The sequence below is a fragment of the Asterias amurensis genome, chromosome 2 (assembly GCF_032118995.1).
Source record: "Asterias amurensis chromosome 2, ASM3211899v1".
Classification (NCBI taxonomy): Eukaryota; Metazoa; Echinodermata; class Asteroidea; order Forcipulatida; family Asteriidae; genus Asterias; species Asterias amurensis.
Window position 1 is genome coordinate 2,519,357 of NC_092649.1, and position 15,600 is coordinate 2,534,956.

At 40.2% G+C, this 15,600-nt stretch overlaps 1 protein-coding gene across 2 annotated transcripts in view; it reads right to left on the bottom strand.

Moving 5' to 3' along the window:
• Positions 1-2,619: 2,619 nt before the first annotated feature.
• LOC139954430 (uncharacterized) overlaps positions 2,620-15,600 on the bottom strand; it is a 32,414-nt gene continuing 19,433 nt past the window's right edge. For both annotated transcript variants that reach the window (XM_071954228.1, XM_071954229.1), the window contains exons 4-9: positions 14,369-15,515; positions 12,627-13,209; positions 10,395-10,665; positions 8,086-8,227; positions 4,967-5,182; positions 2,620-4,483 (exon numbers count right to left, since the gene is read on the bottom strand). In XM_071954228.1, coding sequence (XP_071810329.1) covers positions 4,977-5,182; positions 8,086-8,227; positions 10,395-10,665; positions 12,627-13,209; positions 14,369-15,515 — 2,349 coding nt within the window. In that variant the 3' untranslated portion in view covers positions 2,620-4,483; positions 4,967-4,976. The remainder of the gene's footprint in view (positions 4,484-4,966; positions 5,183-8,085; positions 8,228-10,394; positions 10,666-12,626; positions 13,210-14,368; positions 15,516-15,600) is intronic.

Consider the following 15,600-nt stretch of genomic DNA (forward strand, 5'->3'; position numbering starts at 1 on the left):
ATGATACATGGGGAAACCCAACCAAAGAGAAATACCACTTCCTACAATTGTATTATGAGACATTTTTTGATGCGAAATATTTCCCCAAACTATCAAAAGAAAGGAATGTGCTGTGCAATGGCCCAGACTTAAAGAGCGTTTGATTCAAGCTCTGGTGTTTCTGATCAGCAGAGTTTGGGTTCGAGTCTCGGTCAAAGCACTTGCGTCCTTGTGCAAGATAACTTTACCATAGCTATTTTGTACTTCAGATGGGACATTAAAGGCAGTGGACACTATTGGTAATTGCTCAAAATAATTATTATCATAAAACCTTTCCTGGTGACGAGTAATGGGGAGAGGTAAGTATAAAACATTGTGAGAAACGGCTTCCTCTGGAGTGACATACTTTTTGAGAAAGAAGTAGTTTTCCACGAATTTGATTTTGAGACCTCAGATTTAGAATTTGAGGTCTCGAAATCGAGCATATGAAAGCACACAACTTCGTGTGACCATGGTGCGACAAGAGTGTTTTTTTCTTTCATTATTATCTCGCAACTTCCATGACCAATTGAGTTCAAATTTTCAGAGGTTTGTTATTTTATGCATATGTTGAGATACACCAAGTGAGAAGACTGGTCTTTGACAATTACCAATAGTGTCCAGTGTCTTTAAGCTGTTGGTCCTGTGTACTAGGATTGGTTTGGTAAAAGAACCCATAATAATAAAAGTAATAATAATAATTAAGAATAATGTCAGTCTTATATAGCGCACATATCTACCAAACAAGGTACTCAAGGCAATGAGTATATACAACCTTCAGAAAGATAGATTATTGCAATAATGGATTATGAGACCCAATTATGTAGCACCTTATAAAGGTTTACAAGGCATACAGAAGCCACAGCCAGGAACACCTGGGCGAACCCCTTCTCTTTTTGATAAGCGACTGGGTTCTTTGACATGCATTACACAACACATGGGACCAACAGCTTTACGTCCCATCCAAAGGACATAAGAAGCAATGGTTAAGTGTCTTGCTTCAAAACACAAGTGTCTTGGCTGGGGATTCGAACCAACACTCTGCTGATCAGAAATGCCAGAGTTTGAAGTTGGGGTCTTAACCGCTCAGCCACGACACTTTCACTTCCATAATACTTATCATGGAAAAGTAGGGATAAACCTAGACTTGATGACAAGTCGTTAGGCGCTGCCTATTTGTCTGCCGTTCATGCAACAGTCACAGTGCGATTATACACATGCAACAGTCGTAGGTAGCGCGTAGCAGCTCTGGTAATAACGACTGACTCACACACACATACTGGGATCAAGGGTGTGTGTACCGTCTCCGTAACTGCACCGCGCTCCAACTGCACTGCGCTTAACAATTACTGTATTAACCCTGGTGCTACTGATTCCCATAGCAATCACCCTTGTCTACAGCTTTCCCCAGGCTTGCCAGATACATTACAGTGCTTAGGTTCACTTATGAGGCATCCTTGTTTCATTGCTAGAAATATATAATCATAACACACAACTTGTAAATCAGTTATCATATTAGCTTTTTATTTCTCCTGAAGTACTAATTAATTGTAGAAACTCGTGTAGAAATGATACCGAGTCTGGAAGAGTGTCTTCGATTACAAGAAGTAGTCTGCTCCAGATTCCGTGGAGATTTTAATAGTTTAAATTAATTTGTAAGTAATTTTGCTCCGAACAAGGGTTTAAAAGGGTTTAAGCCACTCTTGGTATGAAGCTTTAAGAAGAAAACATTTACTGCAAAAATGAAATAAATTAAGAACCCCCTACCCCCCCCCAAAAAAAAAAAAATCAGAAAAAAAACCACCCCAAAAAACAAACCCCCCCCCAAAAAAAACAACAACAACACAACAACAACCCAAAACAAAAACAAACAAAAAGCAAAACAAACAAACAAACAAACAAACAAACAAACAAACAAACAAACAAACAAACAAACAAAACAAAACAAAACAACCAAACGAACGAACGAACGAACGAACGAACGAACGAACGAACGAACGAACGAACGAACGAACGAACGAACGAACGAACGAACGAACGAACGAACGAACGAACGAACGAACGAACGAACGAACGAACGAACGAACGAACGAACGAACGAACGAACGAACGAACGAACGAACGAACGAACGAACGAACGAACGAACGAACGAACGAACGAACGAACGAACGAACGAACGAACGAACGAACGAACGAACAAACAAACAAACAAAACAAAACAAAACAAAACAAAAACAAAAACAAAACAAAACAAAACAAAACAAAACAAAACAAAACAAAACAAAACAACGAACGAACGAACGAACGAACGAACAAACAAACAAACAAACAAACAAAACAAAACAAAACAAAACAAAACAAAACAAAACAAAACAAAACAAAACAAAACAAAACAACGAACGAACGAACGAACGAACGAACGAACGAACGAACGAACGAACGAACGAACGAACGAACGAACGAACGAACGAACGAACGAACGAACGAACGAACGAACGAACGAACGAACGAACGAACGAACGAACGAACGAACGAACGAACGAACGAACGAACGAACGAACGAACGAACGAACGAACGAACGAACGAACGAACGAACGAACGAACGAACGAACGAACGAACGAACGAACGAACGAACGAACGAACAAACAAACAAACAAACAAACAAAACATCCCAACTTTAACTGACTTATTTAAAATAATCATAAAGCTATTAATTTACAGAATATGTAATCAAAGCCAACAAACAAATCAAACAACAACCATAAAAACAATAAGTTTGCCTAAATCAAGCAGTTCATTTCAAACATCAAAACACAAAGTAGCCACTGCTTTTGTTACATGTGGATATCAACTTCTCAAATATCCACCGATTTTTTAACAGGCGATATCCACCACTCAAATCAGTGGATGTCCTCCACTCAAGTATCAACTGATTTCATAGGATGTCAGTGCATGTACACCAGTCACTGATTTCACACCTGCAACCTATACATGTACATCCAAATTGGGAGATTGCTTGCAGTACTGATCCAGATAACAAGTGGATATCCACCACTCAAATATCGGTGGCATGGCACATGGCTTGTGCGTAAAGCGCTCGCCTCTCACCAAGGTGACCCTGGTTCGATAACCCGCTAGGGCCATATGTGAGTTGAGTTGTGCGTTGGTTCTCTGCTGCGTTTGCCACAAGGATTTTCCAGACCATCTGGTTTTCCTCCCTCAGGAAAAATCAAACACTTTCGATCTCTGGCTGTGCTCCCTGGTCATAATGGGTTGATGTGGCTGGCTGCCAAAGGCGCCCTTGCATGCCTGCTTCTCTAACACAATTTAGCTGCGTCCTTCGCAATTTAGTTCTTAGCTGCGCTAAGGATGATTAGCCTCCCATATTATTATTATAATATTCACCGATTTGTGAGTATCAGTGGATATCCACCAGTCAATCTCAAAGACCGATACCTCCATCGATCCACAACGTATTCTTAAGTGAGTGGTTTACTCATAATTGGCTTATGAGGGTAAGTATTGACCTTCTTGTTTCTCACAACAAACAGCAGATATCTACAATATTACGATACAGTAAATTAATATACAGGCAAATTAAAACGTAGATTTCTTAAATTCTTTTCATAAAACATTGATATCAATAAAGTAGGTAGGTAATAATTACATGTAGCACATTAATCAATCAAAACTTCAACGATTTTCAGCAACCGAATAAAACATATTTTTGTGAAAAATTCAATCTAGTGGATATTTACAGGCAGGTATGCCTTTATAAGGCAATTCATCTGTATGTAGTTATACACCCAAGTTACTAATATCAGTTTTTAAGACACAAACTTATACTTCATATAATACCTTGAGACTTCACAATCATAATAAATGTGAAAACCAAGTCCAGTGGTGCACCAAACTAAGTCTGAAATTACACGCAGGCCAGGTGCCCCTTCAAAGGTTTCCCATTGACTTTAAGATTTTCCAAAACTTTGCAAAAGGAAAATGGCCTTGCCCTTTCGAGGATGAAATTCTACGCGGTCTGCCCAACGTGTCAAAGTCATCACGCCACCATTGGAGGTAAAACACCAATGGAGACACGCAACTAGGCCCGGGCAGTGCACGGGTTTATAAGTTTTCGTTTGTTTAGACGATCTTTCTTACAAGAAAACTCGGCAAACTTCCGTAAAGGGAGATACAAAACCTAAGCTGGTAACATCCAATCTCTCTCATAACAAACATTGGTTTACTGTCTAAGACTATGAATAGCACAAACCAAGATGTTGTGACTCAGTAACTAGACGACAATACTTGTAGAGTGTCATGGCCGAGTGGTTAAGAGCATCGAATTCAAGTTCTGGTGCGTTTTTACCGGAGTGTGGGTTCGGATCCCAGTCGTGACACTTGTGTCCTTGAGCAAGACATTTTACTTTAATTGCTTCTCTTCACCCAGGGCTATAAATGGTTCCTGCGAGGGTAGAGGTTGATATTGTGAATGAAAAAGCCTTTGGAGCGATATAAACTGTTGCCCAGGTTGTATACTCCCAAGAACCATTGTTGATGAGATTGAATGGTTAATACAGAAGAACGACAACAATTATTCTAGTCAGTGTGAAATCAGCTGTAAGCTTGGTACGACCCTGTGATTGCAGTTTAACCACTGGGACCACATCGACCCCAAAAATGGGCAAATGGGTGACCTTCATTGACCTCAAGCCAAGGGCGCCCCACTCCAATGACGTCCGGAGCATCAAGTCTAGTGAAATGTTTCTGACATAAACCCTCAAAGGAAAATGAGTATCTACAAATTCCCTGAATAACTTTCTGTTGTTTTTACTTAAAACAGGATCAACCGATTTGACAAGTTGGTCGAATGGTGAATTTAATATAAAAATTAGACTAAACCCCTATCACCCCCCCCCCTCCTCTGCAACAACCCAAATGCTGATACCTGTTATAACTCATTCAACTATCTCCCATTTCTCATATAGCATGGTTGATATGTCCATTCGTCCCATTGTGTGACATGTTAGATGGTTGATCAACGATTCCAGGGTTGAGTTGGCAAAGCGCCCCCAATCCAGCAGGAGGGCGTTACAGGGATCGTAGTCACTCTGCCGTCGGTTTGCGAATACCGTCACCTCAGAGTAGGTATAGCCAAGCACACCTGCACAGCAAAATAAGGAGGGGAGGTTTTGGGTTTTGATGTTGCGGTCCTGTTTTTGAAAAGAAATTTGGCTTGCATCTGATATTAGAGAGGTTCGCAAGCGTGTGGATACAGATATGATAACCGTTACCGTGCACGTCATCCCCGCGTTGAATTTCGTTTCGCAAACTAAAGGTATGTTTCACTTGAGTGCGCTCGCATTCATCATTATTATTATTGGTTTATTAAAAATCAAACGTAGCAGCCATAAGGCTGAATTGTGTTTAGGTTTACAATATAAAAATACATTCAAACATCAAAAACCAGCAAATATACAATACGAGATTATAAAAATAGAGTAGATGTGAATATAAAATTTAAAAACTGTAAGTATATACATTACAAATATTTACACAATGAAAACAAGTTATCTACAGGCCAGAACAATTATTGGTGATTGAGCAGCTCAACTAGGGAGGGGATGCAACTGTTTTTGAAACGGTTAGTCCTACATTTAATTGTACAAAGTTTATTGGAATTTCTCAGGTTTTTGTTTCTAGGTGGGGGAAGCCATTGTTTATATCTGTCAGAAGTGAGGAGGGATTTACCAAAATTAACAAAGAGCTGCTCAAGTCTAACATCCATGGCAGGGAGGCCAAGCTGGGAATAAATCTCAGCAAAAGACTTAGTTTCACAGTAATCGTAGGACAAGATAATATGAAGAGCCTTGCGCTGCAACTTTTCAAGGCATCATGAGTGACCGATAGAGACCCGGTGTTTTGTACACTGTACTATTCTCATCGTTTTGTTTGCAAATGACAAACAACTATCAAGCATGATACCAGTTAAAGCAATTCCGTGGGAAATGTTTTTGATCTGGGACAAAAAGACAAGTAAAAGTCTGCAAAACGGTATCCATTTTTCTACAACGTGTATGAGCTCCCATATCCATTTCTAACATGTGTTCAAAATATGATAGTTGCGGATACGCCTCAAGTGAACACACAAAGTGTCGTCAGATCGGTATCTGTATCTGTATCCATGAACATGCGAAACCTCTCTCATAATTTCTCTTGCCTTGCACTTCCTAAACAAAGACTTCCACTCTTTAACAATTTATCTTTCACTTATTTACAAACGACAAAACAGCTTCGGACATTACATGAGCGTGCAGAGATATTGTGGAAGGGCAGATTCCAAAATCTAATTTTGTATTACTATTATTGTTGTATTTTTAAACACAGCAGCCAAAGGCTGAATTATGTTTAAATAACAACAAGAGATACATAGAAAAGATGAAAATATTAGAAATGATTTTTTAAAAATTATAATACATTCTCCAAGCCTTTACAAGTAGGCGAATGAGTATAAATAAAACATTAAAGGCAGCAAACACTATTGCTAATTACTCAAAACAATTATTGGCATATAAACTTACTTTGAAACAAGTAATGGGGAGAGGTTGGTAGTATAAAACATTGTGAGAAACGGCTCCCTCTCAAGTAATGTAGTTTTCCAGAAAGGAGTAATTTTCCACGAATTTGATTTCAAAACCTCAGATTTAGAATTTGAGGTCTTGCAATCAAGCATCTGAAAGCACACAACTTCGTGTGACAAGGGTGTTTTTTCATTCATTATTATCTCGCAACTTCAACGACCAAGAGCAACTGACCACAAATTTTCACAGGTTTATTATTTTGTGCATATGTTAAGATACACCAAGTGAGAAGACTGGTCTTAGACAATTACCAATAGTGTCCAGTATCTTTAAATAAGGGAATCAATGTAAAGAGGTTTTCAACCAGCGGTTTAAGCCCAACGAGGCCTGGTTCTTGATAATTTTACCGAGACTAACGGAAGACGAACGGAAAATTATCAAGAACCATGCCTCCGAGGGTTTGAACAACTAGTTGAAAACTGATTCAACACACTTTGATTCCCATTCATAATTAACTTTTCGGTCAAAAAACATCAACACTTTTGCTTTTGGTCAAAAATGTAAAAAAATGCAAAAATTATAATTGTTGTTCAATGATTTTTTTCAACACAACACCCCTCCAGCTATGAAATGGAAAGGCCCTCCCCCGCCCTTGGGTAAACAACTCCTTATAGGGGAATGCTTTGCATGTTGTGCGTATCGCGTGGTGTGGCAGAACTTGTCGGTCGTACCACGAACAGACCTTACTGACTCAAATCACACGTTTTTTGCAATTTTTTTAAAGAACAAATTATTGACAAACTAAACGACACACTGGTAATTACACTAATTAGTAAGAACAACCCATCGCTAAATTTGCCATTTTGTCTTTTCACAAAGTGACCTATCTAGATACGTCGCTTTACCAATGGTTAAACTATGCGCTACAGCGCGCGCGATTATGGCGCGCGTGACAAAGTGACCTATCTGTTGAGGAATTAATTACTAATTAAAATAGTTTGAGGGATGAAAACACATTGATAGTTCTGTATGAATAAAGTATTCAGCTTTGTTTTCGTCATAAAATAATACAATAAAGTTGATAAGCAGACTCCGAAAGAGCAGTTTCAAAAGTAGTGCAACTTCAATCGTGATTTTCTCTGAACACGCTTTTTAAAACAGTGAACGAGTTAGATCAGTTCGTGGTACGAACGGCGAACTGTCTTGGCCGTTGCTCTCGACCAAAAGGAATGAAGAAACTGCCTTATAAGCACAGGTGCAAGCTCGCGTGTCACGCCCATGTTTTTAACACTTTTTACTGGTCATACACAAAGGTTTATACACACCCACGTGATTCGCTCTCCACCAACAGGAATAGCAAAACTGTCTGAGGATACAACTTGTTGCAAGGTCTCAAGAACAGGAACGTGTTTTAAAAAAACTTTACAAAAAAACTAAATACACTTTGCATGGATAAAAAATGCTGCAAATTTTGACTGTTCCTCACCTGCCAAACCCTGCCAGTTTCTCCTCACCGGAGGAGGGTTGAGTTTGTCACATATCCAGTGGACCATCCCTGGGGGCAGCTGGAAGATGTGGGTCCGTTTGCTAACTGGCACTTTATCAGCATTCCACATAGACGTTGGCATCTACAATAAAGGAACACAATTACACCAAGTTATTATATGTTTTTTTTTACCCACACACCATTGTGTGCACTATTCCTGTGGTCAATTTCACAAATAACTTATGACTAGTCTTAACTTAGGACCAGTCTTAGAATATATTAAAGGTTAGTCCTAAGTTAGGCAAACAACTTGTCCCAACTCAAGATAAAACTAGTCTTAACTTTTTTTTTTCAATCCACCCAGAACCCAGAAATCGGAACCCAGAGATCGGAATTAACAAATATTTATAGCAATTCCCTGTGTATTTGTTTCCCTGCGCGGACATACCTAACCGCTACAGATATCTCAAAAACTCATTTTGAAATATTTCTAAATGAAATTTGAACAGGTTATTTTGATCTGTACACTAATATTAAAACAATCGAATGGTTAAAAAAACAAAGGTATAGGCTCTTAAATGTTTGCTAAATAAAAATAATAATAATACTCGGTCCCTTATACAGCGCTTCATCACACTCGTATCAAAGCGCACAGTATTTTTCCTTAAAGGTATGTGGAGCTTTTTTGTGCTTTGAAAACCTTCATTACTTCCTCCCACCATAGGCTTTTTATTAAATGCTATTTCCTATTCAGTAAGGCCTAAACTGACACAAAAACGAAGGAATCGTCACCATTTTTACGAAGCAATGATTAAGCCTAACAGTTAAAGATGCATGATTATTTAAAGAAAATCACATTTGAAACTTAATTTTTTTCAAGAAAACGCCACTGTCAAAAAACCTACAAGTACAAAATAAATCGTAAAAGGGGTGAACGTAAAAACAACAGTCATGCAGCATAGTTAGTTTTTAGCGAGTGTAGTCTTCAGTCCAACAGAACTGGGGGTGGGGTGGGGGGGGGGGGAGAAAGGGGGGATTACAAGTATACATGAGTACAAAAATAATTAAGGCAAATAATGCAAATGTTATGAGAAAATACTAATGATGATTAAAAATAATAAGCCTGCATTTAAACAACAATTTACTAATTAGTAAATTGTTAAGCAAATGAGAAATAAACATGATTGCATTTGCACAGACTGACATTAAAAACTCATTACAAATGAGGAAAAAAATATTACACTGAAATAGACAATAAATAACAGCAGAATTGGTCCTTAAGAAAGACCGCCTAACTTATCTGCCACTCTATAGGTGAGGAAACATTATATACCAAAAATAGACAACAATGAAGAAGAATTGGTTCTTAATTTGAAGAACCAATTCTGATGCTGTTAAGAATCTGCCACTGTGTTGGTAATTACCCAAAATATTTGCTAGCATAAAAACTTACTTGGTATTGAACCATAAGCCTTTTTGAGGTATGGCGGACACAATGCTACAACACTGTAAAGTTGTGGTACATTTGTACGTATCGACCATAAAAATAGAACGTACGTTATTCAGTGAAGTGCGCATTTTTGGGCGATGCGGCGTTAACACGTAAACCTAATGACCACCAACATGGTGAGCGTGGCATCAGTCGCGGCGTGTGACGCGCGCGCATCACGTCCGCCATACCTCAAAAAGGCTTATGGAGAGCTGTTGCATGATAGTATAAAACATTTAGAAAAATGGCTCCCTACGAACTAACATAGTTTTTGAGAAAAAGGTACTTTCTCACTAAAATAATAAAAGACTTCAAACCTGAACCCTTTTATTAGGAATTTGAAAGCACACAAAAATGTGCTACTAGGTTTTTTCTCTTTCATTATTCTCTTGCAACTTCAATGACCAATTGAGTACAAAAGAGATTTGTTACTAATGGGATACACTAAGTGAGAACACTGGTCTTTGACAATTACCAAAGGTGTTCAGTACCTTTAAGAATCACCCCCAACCCTGCCACTTTATAAATGAAGAAAACAACAATGTATACACAGAAAAAAAAACCCAAAACAGCAGCATTGTTTTTTAAGAATGCCGCTTACCCTATCTGCCGCTCTATAAATGAGTTAACATACTTGTATACCAAAAATAGCCAACAAAAGTAACAGCAATACACAGAAATAGACAACAAATAACAGCAGAATTGTTTAGAATGACTCCCACATAGTGGACCTTATCCTGCCACTCTATAAATGAGGATACACTGAAAAAGATAACATGAAGTAACAGCAGAATTAGTTAATTAAGAATGAACCGCTTACCCTATCTGCCGCTCTATAAAGCCAACGATTAACCGACGGATACTCATTGACCCGTAGGTCTCCACACCTCAGCAGAGTTCCCGCCCGCCCTCCAGCCAAATCTATGACATGAGCTTTCCACGGTACCTGCATCCTGGTCTTGCACTGCTCCTGGTAGAGAGGGCAGGGGGGACCAATGGTGATACGGAGATCCGATTGAACGGCTTGTAGCGGATCAAAGATCTTAGTCAGCAGGTGCGGCAGATTCCGATGCTGGTAAGATGCGCTACATCTGCATAGTGAGTGCACAAAGACATTGTAATGAGTATACTCATTGTTAATAAGGGAATCAATGCATGGTGAAGAGGTTTTCAACTAGTGGTTTAAACACAACGAGGCCTGCTTCTTGATAATTTTACCGAGACAAACGGAAAATTATCAAGAACCAGGCCTCTGCAGGTTTGAACCGCTAGTTCAAAACCTCTTCACCACACATTGATTCCAATTTATAAATACCTATTCGGTCGAAAAACATCAACACTTTTGGTCAAAAAGTAAAATAAATGCAAACATTTCAATTGTTCAATGATTTCTTTCAACACAACACCCCTCCAGCTATGAAATGGTAAGGCCCTCCGCCGCCCTCGGGTAAACATCTCCTTATAAGGGAATGCTGTGCGCGTCAGGCGTATTGCGTGATATGGCACACCTGTCCCAGCCGTTGCTCTTGACCAATAGGAATGAAGAAACTGTCTAATAAGCACAGGTGCAAGCTCGCATGTCACGCCCATGTTTCAACACTTTTTACTGGTCATAAACAAAGGTTTGTACACACCCAAACTGTCTGAGGTAAATGAATTTGGTTTTACCCTTACACAGATTTCTGTGTTAGCGCTATAATACTCTGTACTTTCCACGAGTTCTGTGAAAAAAAGTCACCTAGGCATATTACTCGAGTGGGATTCGAACCCACAACCCTGTGCAATTCTAGAGAAGTGTCTCACCAAAACTAGACCACCCAGATTGCCCGGTAGCTAGAATGCTATATTTTAGCAGCAGGTAACGCGGCGATTAAAACTATGCTCTCCACGTATACCTTGCAGGAAATACTGAACGTTATAAAGCGCCATGAGCGTTATAGGGGCTTTAAGTGGCCACTATTATTTCACAATTATTTGTTATTTATCATTATGCTGTTTTCCGTTTCAGAAAAGTGCAAATTCCGTTTGACAAAAACATGAATTCCGTTTCAGGCACAACAAATTCTGTTTCATGTTTTTCGATTAGATAAAAGGTTGTTTAATACCCAAGGAGACAGTTATAAACATAAATTTTTGATAAGTTGCACAGCTGACTTCTTTAATGTTAATTTGAACTGACATTTTTCTAAAAAACACTAAAAAAAGATTTTTTTATTTTTATTAAATTGTGTTTGCTGATCGATGCAACAGAAACATGTAAACAGCCGTTGCACTGTGGCTGCTGCAGTATCAACGCACATGACGTGATAGACTTGATTCCAAGTCTAAAAATTGCAGTTGTTTCTCTGCATCAGCCACATTGCATGCATTGTGGGCTAATGACGGAAGTGTACATGTATCCACAAGAGGGCGCTGTTTGAACATGATCACAGACTTGGGACCAAGTCTATGGACGTGACCGTTCTCCCTGCACAAACAAAATGTCAGCCATTTTGTTTTCGCTTTGGCGACAGAATGTTGACAGTTTACAGTTTTATTTTAGACCTTTCCGAGATGAAAAAACATTGAATGTGTTCTTATGGATCATGGGTAAGCTAGTTTGTGTATTATTGTTGGTAAAAGGGAGGGAGAAAATGCAATTTGGGTGAAACAAAAATGTAAAAAACATGCCGTGAATAAGCCCTCCGCATGTAAACAACGTGTGTACTGGGTGAAAATTGGAATAGAATGACCCACGATTACGATCTCGTACTTTTTAATGGTCTGATTTCTAATGTTTGACAAAAAGATCCTTAATAGAGAATGCAATTGCAATAGTTTTGGCCTGAAGAACATGAAAAAAAAATTAGAAAAAAAAAAATGTTTCCTAAAATTGAAATACCGTTTTCCGTTTCAAAGGGCGAATTCCGCGAATTCCGGCCGTTTTCCGCAACCGCGGAAAATCAGTGGCCCTACTGTTGTCACCCTCCCCAGGATTTTGGGGGTTTGTTCCAGTTTTGAAATAAAATAAAATACAACACAATACAACTTGTCTAGCTGGAAAGTCACCTACCTAGCTGAGATATTGATGACACTCTGAACCTCATCGCAATGAATATCCAACTCACAGTCGACGCCCAAGCTCAGATGAGCCGATGTGGCACTGTCGATGCTCCACGACCCGTTGGTCTTCATAGCTGTCTTGATCAACTCCACCAACCCAGTCAAGAAGAACCCATCAGGGATGCTGCCTTGGAAGTCCACGCAGAGGTTATACAGCCTGGGGTCGTGGTGGTTGTACGCCTGCGTGCCGGGCGTCTTCTTGTCAGCGGGCAGGAAGAACGGTACTACGTAGGAGGTTTCTGATGGGGAATTATTGGAAGGCGATGGCTCCAGGCGATGGATGAGATTCATCTGGAGGAGCGTGGTGAGTATGTTTGGATTCTCCAGGTGGTTGCGGAAGAGGTACTTCAGGAACATCGAGGAAGCTGTTGCCTTCTGTGTAAGGTCGTCCCAATGCTTAATGGCATCATTCAGATGGGGATCCTGCTGCTCAGAGCGGGTGGGAATCGTTGTCAGACGTTTGGTCAAAGTTATCAGATAGTCACGATCCAGCAAAATCATATCGCTGTTGGAAATGCTGTACTCCAGATAATCTGTTGAGAGAAGGGGGGGTGGGGGGTTATCAAACAAACCCTTTCAATCAAAGAGCTGATCTGATACACGTCAGCACACCATTTCCCTTGTATAGCAGAGTGTATCAGTTTCTACTAAATACTAGCATTCAGTTTGCATAGAATAAGTTCAGTGTAATTTGTTTTGTTATACAAAACAGCCGGACGAAATCGTTCCCTGCACAAGTAAAGAAGTATGAGATCTGAAAAAGACGTTGTAAACAGTCTTGTCTCTATGGGGTCTCAACTGCAAGGGGTTTCTACATGTCTCACCACTACATGCTCATGTGTAAAACAAAACGTGCCTGTCATGGCCAAGCGGTTAAGAGCACCCGATTCAAGGTCTGGTGTTTGATCAGCAGAGTATGGGTTCGAATCCCGGTCGTGACAATTGCTACGTAAAATTGGGGAGGTAGTGCTTTCTGCTCTACCGGCCAGGCTTCGAATTGATGATACCCAAGCCTACATGCACGTTCATATGGACTGTGAAAGGGGTAATCCTGTTTCAGCCCTAGGAGTAGGTGGGAACGGCCTCTGGAAAAAGAATAATTGTAGCCCACGTTGAAGTTGCCTTCAGGCCTTGTGTGTCTAGCGACTTGCATACATTTTTGTTTGTTAATAAATAAAAAAGGACACATCTTAGTTTTAATGCAAAAAAATAGTTAATGGCCTATTGTTTCGACCCTAGCAGAGTCTTTCTCGATGACAACACAACAAACATGAACAGGTAACTAAGACTCTGCTAGGGTCGAAACTTCAGGCCATTAACTAAGCGTTTTTAATAAGCGTTTTTTTTTGCATTTATACCATCGGTCCATTTGGTTGGTAAGTTGTTTGCAACAGCTAATTTTATTTTCTCATCTTAGTTTTCAAAACCTTCCAGACTGCTTCAAAACCGCAAGTTTGTTTTTTTCTACATTCCCACAAGGTTCTGTTTGCACGTTTCAGGGAAGACCAGGGGCAGACCAGGGGTATAGCAATCGCAGTGTAAAAAGGCCAGTCAATATTACCTGGGGGCAACCCTGGGGAACAGTGCAGTGTGAAAAGGGCTGTACGTGTAGATATTCAGTCCGACAAAAATCCAACAAAAATCAGAGACTTTTTTATCAGTCCTGGATTAATTTTGCTAAGACCCCCTTACCTGAGCAGACAATATCTCCATTGTCATGAAGGAAGCGCAGCAAGTGATTAGGATCAAGGTTGCCATCACATACTGTCATGATCCACGCTTTAGGTTGGTAGTGAAGACCGTTCATTCCTTGCTCCTTCAGTCTCTTCCGATGCAGCATGAAACTCCGAGGATAACTCTTGGCGATGAAATCTTGCTGGAATGCCGATTTTGAGAGATGCTCCCGTAGCTCCCTTATGTGGTACATGGAGCCTTGGGAGTTGATAAGTTCTGTACTCTTGGCGTAGTAGCAGACATCAAGACTGGTGTTATTCCTGGAGTATAACACGTGGGACTGCCCTGTATCGCTGTTATCCTCTCTGCTGATCTGGCGGCCGAGGTTTCCAAACGGGGACGGGAGATTCTTCAGGTCTCCTTCTCCCTCTACTGTGGCCGTGAACAACGGATAGTCAGTGGCAGCATTGTACTGAAGTTGGTTCTTGAAACCTTGGTAGAACTGGAGGTTTAAACTTTGGCTGATCTCGGCGAGTTGCTCGGCCGGCAGAGCGGTGCCTTCGGACGTCATTACAAGGTATATTGGGACTCTGTTGGTTGCGTAGGTACGGATCTTGTTTAGTCTTTGCTGGATGGACGTCAGGACCGCATGTCTGTTGTTGATGAATGCTCGGCCGCTGAACTGAACAATAAAGATGGAATGGGCAGTAGCAAGGACATGATGGCAATAGGCTGGGAAAGGCGTGTCCTTAAGAGCTATGACCTCCAGTTCCACCTCATCCACCGGCTTACTATTTATCCTTTCCTTTTGTTCAACACTCTTTGTATACATTGAAAACAGAGAGTTCTTCTTGCTCACAAATGCTTGATACAAGACACCAACTTCAGTCGTTGAGGGCCGCAGTGGAGTTGCTCCTTGCAGGAGGGACGTTGCTATTTGTTCAGCCTCACTACCTGATATCAGTACCCTCATCTCAGGCAATCTGGGCATGAGGGTATTGAGGTTTGTGTAAGCCTCACGACTCTTGTATTTCGCTTGACTCTCAGAATGAGGTGTGCAATTTGCGCACGATGATTTGGGTATAAGCCGTCTTTCAGGACTCTGTATCATCAGCGTCACTGGGTCAGATTTATTTGCATCAATGATCGACTTTAGATCAATTTTCTGTGGAGGAAAAGACAAAGTTTCTAATATAAATGTATTGGGCTTGAATTGTGGGAAAAAACCAAACAAGACTGCACATCTTGTA